Raw genomic sequence first — 10,030 nt, 5'->3', positions numbered from 1 at the left:
TTTACGTGCATGACCGTTTTTACCCCGCCATGTAGGCAGCCATACTCCGCTTTCGGGGGTTGTGCATGCTGGGTATGTTCTTGTTTCCATAACCCACCGAACGCTGACATGGATTACAGGATCTTTAACGTGCGTATTTGATCTTCTGCATGCATTTACACACGAAGGGGGTTCAGGCACTAGCAGGTCTGCACATATGTTGACCTGGGAGATCGTAAAAATCCCCACCCTTTACCCACCAGGCGCCGTCACCGTGATTCGAACCCGGGACCCTCAGATTGAAAGTCCAACGCTTTAACCACTCGGCTATTGCGCCCGTCTCTTCGTGCTCTCAACTCTGGGGAAATACCAGCCACGGGCTGGGGAAAAAAAACAACAACAACCCAAACACCACCACCACCGATGTGGATGGAACCCACGTCCCCTGTAAACCCACGATTTCTCGCAATCCTCGTGGGGGGCACCCCCCACGATCTCCCCCAAAGTGAGAGAAATCGTGGGATTGCGAGAAATCGTGGTCGTTCCCCTCCCATGTTTTCTCTCATATTATGTTATGTTATCACATTAGGTTATGTTACATTATATTAAATCATATTTCTGTTTGAGTTATACACATTACCTGAATTTCGTTGTTTGCTACTGAGTCCGATGTTGAATTTGTGGTCGATGCATTGTAGTGATCCATCTTACGTGAAATGCAATAATTAGTTGTGTTTCAGTGTCATTACTGTTGATGTCTTCGCTAACGCCATTGTCATTATCATGATCATCGTTGTCATCGTCCCCCCCTTTTTCTCTCTTTCTCGTTTTTCCCTCAGATTTGCACTGGGAAAATACAAGAAACCAACCTCGACGATAAAAGAAATATTTTTGATAAAAATATGGGGGACTTCCCACGATTTCTCACACATTGTAAGAAAACGTGGAGGCGCCCCCTACGATTTCTCGCAATTGAGAGAAAACGTGGGAGGGGAACGACTACGATTTCTCACAATCCCACGATTTCTCTCAAAGTGAGAGAAATCGTGGGATTGCGAGAAATCGTGGGCTTACACCCCCTCTGTCGTCAGCTCCCGACACTAACCACTTCGCCAAGACGGCTGCTGCTTTACACTTTCCTTTTTGGGGGGAGAATTAGAGGATGGTCTGGAAGAGCCATGCGCCCATTGTGAGAGGCTCACACTCAATATCGAATTAGTAACGCTCTTTTTAAGTACAGGTAAACAGATGAAATGCTAGGCCTGATTCAGTGTTCTGAAACTCAGAGCAAACAGAGCTAAATGCAGTTTTATTTCCAAATCAATCCAACTGTTAAACAACGATACTCAGTGATTAATCTTGTGGTTGCATGGAAACTATGGAAGAGTGTAATGTTTGTGTGATATGACATATAAATTCAAAGATACAGATGAATAGCACATTGTTCTTATGTGTCTATGTTTAACTATTACAATGATATTCTATTCCTTTGACTGTGATATCATTATGTTTGTGGTTTACTCAAGCTTAACATTTATCATTTTTAATGTCTTCTGTGATAATTGCATGTGTACGACTGTGATAATTTTATGTTGTTTACTTAAAGTCGACATTTCAGCATTCTATGTGTTTTATATATACATACTGAATGGCTGTGATACTTATGTGTTGTTTATGTGTTTTAAACCACAAAATAATTTATCTAAGGAGATAATAAAGTGTAGTATTCTGTTCTGTATTTATCTAACTGATATTGTCATAGATAGATAGATAGATTAGATAGATACACAAACGCCGAATCAAATAAACTAACCCTAATCACTTTTATGATAGTTACGAAACGGAGAATAAGTATATTTGTTGTTTAAGATGGACCGCACAGAATTTAAGGGAAAAAAAAGTCCTCTCGTCACGAACTGTAACAGACATAAACTGATACCCTCCATGCTGATAATAATTGTCAAATATCAAACTGGAACACAGGAAGTGTAACCTGGTTTCATTTTGATCTTGTGCTGCAGTGAGTGAACTTTGTCTTCTGAGTCAGAAGGATGTGTGTTTACAATACTAATTTCAAGGGAAATGTTCATTAATTTTCGTGTGCTATCAAAAAGTCTTATCATATGCGTTCCTCTGTGAGACGATGACAATGGACAAGTCGGATAAGCCATCCTAGTTCTTTTTTTTTCTTTTTTTTGTTTGTTCCCTATTTCGTTTATAAAAGAAAAAAAAAGTTAAAAAAAAACAAAAACGTGGGAGCACTGAAATTCATTTTGAATTGAATACTCTATATTACCTTAAAATAGGTTATTGTTGAATAGTTTGGTGTAAATCATATGTTTGTGCTTAGTTAAAGTATGATATTATATGCTTATTCTTTTATTGCGATCATTGCATACTTGTGATTGTGACTGTTGTACGTGAGCTTAACGTCATCATAGAACTTTGACATTTTGTGTCTGTTGTGTCTTCATAGGTCTGGAGTGACTGTGGTTTTCGTACATGTGACATGCACCACACATGACGTTCTGTTTTGGGGCGATGATTCTTCTTCTTTTTCTTCTTCTTCGTTCGTGGGCTGCTACTTCCACGTTCACTCGTTTGTACACGAGTGGGCTTTCACGTGTGTGACCGTTTCTACCCCGCCATGTAGGCGGCCATACTCCGTTTTCGGGGGTGGGGTGATGATAAAGTGTTTGGTATACTGTATATTATGAAAACAACACACTCATGAGAGATGTCAGCGATTTTCCCACTTTTTTTCAGTCTTGTATTACCTATTGTTCCACCCACTGCCTGGTCCGTCCCTTTGATGAGGTAATCGGGCACAGCTTGTTTTTTTCTTCTTTTTTTTTCTTTTTTTTTTCAAACAGGATAATCTTGAAATTGAATGCCATAATTTTTCCTTTTTTCTATTGCTGTCAGATTCTTCTGTCTTCGACTCAATCCCCCGCCCCACCCCCTCCAACCACCCATCCATTCACACCCTCTTCCGCCGTGCTGTCCCCGTCTCTCTCTTTTCCTGGTGCATTCGCATGCATTGTTTTTTTTTGTTTTTGTTTTTTTTGATAACGTCTCCCTTTCTCTCTTTGTCTGCTCTCTTCTCTTTCACCCATTCCCCCTTGCTCTCTCTGCCTCGCCCACCCCCACCTCTCTCTGTGTGTTTTTTAAATTAAAAAAAAAATCACACACACACACACACACACACACACACACACACATACATACACACACACACCGCAAAAGACTTCCGATTAGAAATCAGACAAAGCACATCTTCCCCCTTCTTTTCTGTTGTATCTAATTCGTAACACGTACTTGACAGAAAGATGTAAACCATACCTTCAAAATGGAAAAAAAAACATCCCCCCAAAAACCCCAAACAAAACAAACACCAAAGTCTTCAGCAAACATGAAACAACCAACCATCCAAAAGCAAAGCAAACTACCTGATGTATCAACCCAAAACACCAGTAAATGCATAACATACATGAATGAACACATTATTTTGGTCACAGCTTGTTGGTGCTGCCTTTGTTCTACATGGGGCAGACTGGACGACTAGGCAATGCCAAAAAAAAATCTGTATCGTTCAGTGGGAAAGTTTTGAAGCTGTGCTCCGTGCCATCACGTTCCACTCTTTGAGATAAAGTGCGCTGCTGGCCTGCTCTGCATTAATTTGATCTCTTCTGGCATTCTGTTCTGGGCTAGGCTCTCAAGGCCTTATCTGCGCCTTGGTTTTAACTCACTCAGTACGGCCAGTCCTCTCTTCTCCTCTACACAGACCCCTCGGATGTCCAGTGGGTGTCTGAATGACCCAACCTTTAGCTTCCGTCGTCAGAATTGTGGTATTCTTTGTCAACAAACACCTCTTCAGTATAAGAGCCTTCCACTTGCAATATTTTGATGGTGGTAATTGGGGTGAAACGCTGTTAACGTCGTCTCTTTCACCGTTCGTATGGAGTGAGTTAAACATGCAAAGATCAGCATCTGCTCTCTCTCACTTTTTCTTCTTTTTTTCTCTCTTTTTTTTTTTAACAACAACCGGTATGGATCAGTCCACACAGCGCGCACGCTTCAACACTTTCTTGATGTAGAAAATGAAACTGTTTAGTTCCTACCACGCTCGCGCCTTCTCTCTCTCTCTCTCTCTCTCTCTCTCTTTTCTCTCTCTCTCTTCTCTCCAGTTCTGACAGCGGGTCGTTTACTACTGGCCTCTTGGCTCGTCGTCTGGGAACATGAGGTGTTTCGGCGAGAAGGACGCCGCCTTGAAAGGGTGCGTGCGGCGCCGACGGCGTACCTGCCTAATCTGGGGCGTGGCGCCAACCATAAGCCGCCACGTTCGTACCACGTACCTCAGCACGTGCTGCTCCTCTGCGTTCAGCTGGACGTAGACGCGGCTGACGGTGAAGGACTCCAAGATGAAGGTGACGAAGAAGGACATGGTGATGGTGCTGAAGACGATGATGAAGAGGAAGTAGAGGACGGGCCCCAGGACCGGCTGGCTCTCATGCATCCCTTCGAAGTCGCCCTCCCCGAGGCCGAAGTTGAGCAGCGCCAGGAGGGTGGAGCTGAGGTTGTAGTAGTCCTCCAGGTGGCTGCCAAACAAGATGAGGCTGGCTATCCCGAAAGCCATGAAGAGGATGAAGGCGATCATGGCCTGGTTCACGATGCTGAAGCGCGCGATGTAGAAGGACTGCAGCAACACGCGGAAGTGGCGGTTGAAGCGGAGCACCTTGAACACCTTCAGCGTCACCAGCACGAAGATCAGGGAGCGCAGCAAGGCCAGAATCTGCACACACACACACACACACACACACACACACACACACACACACCACAAACACACAGGGCGATTGGGTTTGGCTTGTGCTTACATTCAGTCACACACACAAACACGAACTCTCTTTCTCTCTCTCTCACACACACACAAGCATACACACACACACACACACAAACACACACGCAAAATACCGCCCGGAACCCAAAGCGTCCCTCCACGCCCAACACACTCGCACACATACACCCCGCATGCGCACCCCACACACAAACATCCTAACCATCCCTTTGGCCGCCCCCCACCCCACCCCCCAACCCCACCCTTCCCACCACCCCCTCCAACCCCCCCGGCCCCCGCACCCCGCAAACAGAAATCAAAACAAAAAAAGCAAAACACACACACACACACACACACACACACACACACACACACACACAAACAAACATACACACACACAAACGCACCTCATCCAGGAATTGGGGCACAGAGAAGCTGACGTAGGATTCAAACCCCTGCCTGACCAAACGGTCCAAGAAGTGGTCGACGATGAGGATGCGGGCCATCTGGGTGGCGATGGCCGTGAGGGAGAGGAAGAAGTTGAGCAGCTCCAGGTAGGTCCAGGGGGAGGAGAGGTAGTCACTGACGCCCACCGTTATCATCTCCTTCATCTCCGTGTACATGGTGTAGGACATCATCAACACCCAGCCAATCTGACCACAGAGAGAGAGAGAGAGAGAGAGAGAGAGAGAGAGAGAGAGACAATGTCTGTCTGCCTGCCTGTCTGTCTGACTATCCATCTATTTATCTTTCTATCTATCTATAGATATAGATATGTAGTATTTACATCACTCTGAAACTGAAATGGCCCTGCAGGAGAATAACTGTCTGCCTGTCTATCTGTATAAATATATATATATATATATGTGTGTGTGTGTGTGTGTGTGTGTGTGTGTGTGTGTGTGTGTGTGTGTGTGTGTGTGTGTGTGTATGAAGCATTTACATCTGTTCTGAAATGGCCCCGCAAGAGAATATCTATCTATCTTATAAGAAGAGAGAAAGCACTGAATCTTGTGTCAATACAAACGAAAACGCTTACAGCCAGTCATTCACGCCCATACACATCTATGATTCAGGATAAAAGATAACACTTGTAATGATGTTTGTCCATCGGATTCGAAGATGACCACGACTTCAAGAGTCAGATGGAAGATCGGTGGCTGTGGGTCCGGAGGTGACTGATGAGGCCAATCCGGGCCCTGAAGGCTCGCCCACATGTGGGACACAAGTGAGTGGATGCTGCTCGGGCCTTGCGCATAGTACGCTTTCGTTGCGCCTCGCGCCTGGATTCAGCCGCATGGGCTCCGGTAGTGATCTTGCTGCGCCAAGCTGGACGGTACAGAGCAAGCGTCTCCCACGTTTTGATGTCGACGCCCAGGTCTTTGAGGGAAGCTTTGAGGTAGTCTTTGTAGCGTTTCTTCTGCCCTCCAACTGAGCGCTTGCCTTGACACAGTTTTCCGTACAGCAACTGCTTAGGCAGTCAGCTGTCTGGCATTTTGACCATAATGTTCAGCCCACCTGGCTTGGGCTTTCTGCAGGAGGGTGTAGACGCTACACAGGGCAGCTCGTTCTAGGACTTCCGTGTCGGGGACTTTGTCCAGCCACCTCATATGCAGGAGTCTGATGAGGCAGCTTAGGTGGAAGTGGTTGAGCTGTTTGGCGTGTCTGCTGTAGACAGTCCCGTTAGTGAAGGAAGAGAGAGAGATGGGGCGTTGTAGTGAAGGAAGCTGATTGTAGAGAGATGAGGCGTTGTAGTGAAGGAAGCTGATTGTAGAGAGATGAGGCGTTGTAGTGAAGGAAGCTGATTGTAGAGAGATGAGGCGTTGTAGTGAAGGAAGCTGATTGTAGAGAGAGAGAGATGAGGTGTTGTAGTGAAGGAAGCTGATTGTAGAGAGAGAGATGAGGCGTTGTAGTGAAGGAAGCTGATTGTAGACAGAGAGATGAGGCGTTGTAGTGAAGGGAGCGGATTGTAGAGAGATGAGGCGTTGTAGTGAAGGAAGCTGATTGTAGAGAGAGAGAGATGAGGTGTTGTAGTGAAGGAAGCTGATTGTAGAGAGAGAGATGAGGCGTTGTAGTGAAGGAAGCTGATTGTAGAGAGAGAGATGAGGTGTTGTAGTGAAGGAAGCTGATTGTAGACAGAGAGATGAGGCGTTGTAGTGAAGGAAGCTGATTGTAGAGAGATGAGGCGTTGTAGTGAAGGAAGCTGATTGTAGAGAGAGAGATGAGGCGTTGTAGTGAAGGAAGCTGATTGTAGAGAGAGAGATGAGGCGTTGTAGTGAAGGAAGCTGATTGTAGAGAGAGAGATGAGGCGTTGTAGTGAAGGAAGCTGATTGTAGAGAGAGAGAGATGGGCGTTGTAGTGAAGGAAGCTGATTGTAGAGAGAGAGAGATGATTGTAGAGAGAGAGATGAGGCGTTGTAGTGAAGGAAGCTGATTGTAGAGAGAGAGAGATGAGGCGTTGTAGTGAAGGAAGCTGATTGTAGAGAGAGAGATGAGGCGTTGTAGTGAAGGAAGCTGATTGTAGAGAGAGAGATGGGGCGTTGTAGTGAAGGAAGCTGATTGTAGAGAGAGAGATGGGGCGTTGTAGTGAAGGAAGCTGATTGGAGAGAGAGAGATGAGTTGTAGTGAAGGAAGATAATTGTAGAGAGAGAGATGAGGCGTTGTAGTGAAGGAAGCTGATTGTAGAGAGAGAGAGATGGGGCGTTGTAGTGAAGGAAGATAATTGTAGAGAGAGAGATGAGGTGTTGTAGTGAAGGAAGATAATTGTAGAGAGAGAGATGAGGAGTTATAGTGAAGGAAGCTGATTGTAGAGAGAGAGATGAGGCGTTGTAGTGAAGGAAGCTGATTGTAGACAGAGAGATGAGGAGTTATAGTGAAGGAAGCTGATTGTAGAGAGAGAGATGAGGTGTTGTAGTGAAGGAAGATAATTGTAGAGAGAGAGATGAGGAGTTATAGTGAAGGAAGCTGATTGTAGAGAGAGACATGAGGCGTTGTAGTGAAGGAAGCTCATTGTAGACAGAGAGATGAGGCGTTGTAGTGAAGGAAGTCACAGTGATGGGAAGCTGCTCAGATCTGTTCCTCCTGGTGACCAGTCGGGTGGCAGAGTTTTGTATACGCTGAAGGGAGTGATTAGATGAAAACACACACACACACACACACACACACACACACAACAAAAAGAAGAAAGAAAGGAAAGACAAAGAAAAAAAAAGAAGATAAAAGAAAAACGGAAACCACGCCCGTATGGCACATAGAAAAACCCACCTCTGCTCCTGGCGACCTCACATCGACAGTTCCCTGTGGACTGCCGACGCTTGGACTGGTACATATGAGCCCTGGGGGACTCGGACTGAGCGGCTTGGGAGCATCTCAGATGACGGGCGCAATAGCCGAGTGGTTAAAGCCTTAAACTTTGAATCTGAGGGTCCCTGGTTCGAATCTCGGTAAAAGGGTGGAGATTCTTCCGATCTCTCAGGTGAACATATGTGCAGACCTGCTAGTTACTGAACCTCCATGTGTATACGCAAGCAGAAGATAAAATACGCGCGTTAAAGATCCTGTAAATCCATGCCAGCCTTCGGTGGAAACAAGAACATACCCTGCATGCACACCCCCGAAAACAGAGTATAGCTGCCTACGTGGCGGGGTAAAAACGGTCATACACGAAAAACCCTACTCGCGTACATACGAGTGAACGTGGGAGTTGCAGCCCACGAACGCAGAAGAAGAAACAGCTCACATGACAGGACAGCACAACAACGAAAACACACCTCTGCCATTGAGGTGGAGGACTCGTAGTCGCTGGCGTACCAGTGCAGCTTGGAGGTGTGCAGGTAGAGAGAGGGCACCACAGGGCCCTCCTGGGTCCACTCGAACAGAACGGTGGCCAAGGTGATGAGGTCCTTGCTGGGGGTGTACACGTTCACCCTCACCACCAGCGCCCGGCTGTCTTGGTCCAACCACCCGGAAGCGTTCAGGAGCTCCAGGATGTGATCCGCACCCTGGGTACCCACCCACGACACGGACACCCCCCGGCAATGGTGATGGGCATTTGTGACATGTGACATTGGTGCTTCTAGTCTAGCCAGCTACATATCAGGGCCATAATTATCAACACTGCCCAACTCAAATATATTTGTATTCAAAAAATCTACCGCGCTGGTATAAAAAACTGTCACATCTAAAATATAAACAAGAGAGGCAAGGCCTTCAAGACTCACTTGTGATAAATTAAGTCCCCTAGCATTAATTACAGAGTAATTTCCCTTTTTTACTATCTGCACCAAAACGTTTGCAAAATAAATGAAAATTCCATGCTTAGCAAAAGAAGTTCCTGTTTGAACAAAAAATGATAATAATGACTCCTCTTGTTGTTGTGTCAGAATAAGAGGTCAGAGTGCCAAGTTTAGAGAATACAAAAAATATAAATATAACAGTAAATGCAGTTTGCATGTAATTAGGCTTCATTTTTTAAATTTTTTTGTGCCCATCCCAGAGGTGCAATATTGTTTTAAGCAAGATGACTGGAAAGAACTGAATTTTTCCTATTTTTATGCCAAATTTTGTGTCAACTGACAAAGTATTTGCAGAGAAAATGTCAATGTTAAAGTTTACCACGGACACACAGACACACACACACACACACACACACACACACACACACATACACACACACACAGACAACCGAACACCGGGTTAAAACATAGAATTAAAAAAAAATAAGTGCAAAACAACATAGTTCATGACACATAATAATCTTTTTTAACATGAAGCTCCTTAAGTAAATGACATGAGAAAAGCTGTGCTGTTCTGGGAACGTCAGCTCTTCCGCTGAATTCATCATCCCCACAATACAAAAAAAAAAAAATAATGGAGGGGAAAAAAAAAACCTTCAACGTCACACCAAAAATACAAACCATCCCCACAGTACAAGAAAATGGAGGAAGAAACCCCCCCTTAAACGTCGCACCAAAAATACAAAGCCATTGAAAGTAAATAACACTATACTACAGAAAGGACCAGTTACTGCCCATCACAGCGGTGATGACAATATCGCCACTACTTAATAATTATTGCCAGAGCTAGAACAATGCTAACTGTGCAAAAGAGAACAAGACATGTGGACAGCCTGGTTGGAAAAAAAAAAAAAATAGAAAGGGCAGGCAGAACAAGCAGGCAATAGTAAATAAAGAGGACATTTCCAACAGAGACTTTC

The 10,030-nt window shown here is 45.1% G+C and overlaps 1 protein-coding gene across 1 annotated transcript; it reads right to left on the bottom strand.

Moving 5' to 3' along the window:
- Nucleotides 1-4,186: 4,186 nt before the first annotated feature.
- On the bottom strand, nucleotides 4,187-5,439 carry LOC143288744 (polycystin-2-like protein 2). Its single transcript, XM_076597370.1, has 2 exons — nucleotides 5,224-5,439; nucleotides 4,187-4,771 (listed from the first exon to the last, which is right to left on the bottom strand). Exons 1-2 carry the CDS (start codon nucleotides 5,437-5,439, stop codon nucleotides 4,187-4,189), a joined length of 801 nt encoding a protein of 266 aa, XP_076453485.1.
- Between the last annotated feature and the right edge of the window lie 4,591 nt (nucleotides 5,440-10,030).

Source organism: Babylonia areolata, chromosome 13 (assembly GCF_041734735.1).
Source record: "Babylonia areolata isolate BAREFJ2019XMU chromosome 13, ASM4173473v1, whole genome shotgun sequence".
NCBI lineage: Eukaryota > Metazoa > Mollusca > Gastropoda > Neogastropoda > Buccinidae > Babylonia > Babylonia areolata.
Note: the sequence above shows the minus strand (reverse complement) of the source record. Positions and strands in the feature narration are given on the sequence as shown.

Bases quoted from the DNA above. Each gene is read 5' to 3' on its own strand.
- LOC143288744 (XM_076597370.1), bottom strand. From the start codon at position 5,439: ATGTACACGGAGATGAAGGAGATGATAACGGTGGGCGTCAGTGACTAC. The intron at 4,772-5,223 runs GTGCGTTTGTGT...GTGTGTGTGCAG, and splicing joins TGCCCCAATTCCTGGATGAG to ATTCTGGCCTTGCTGCGCTC.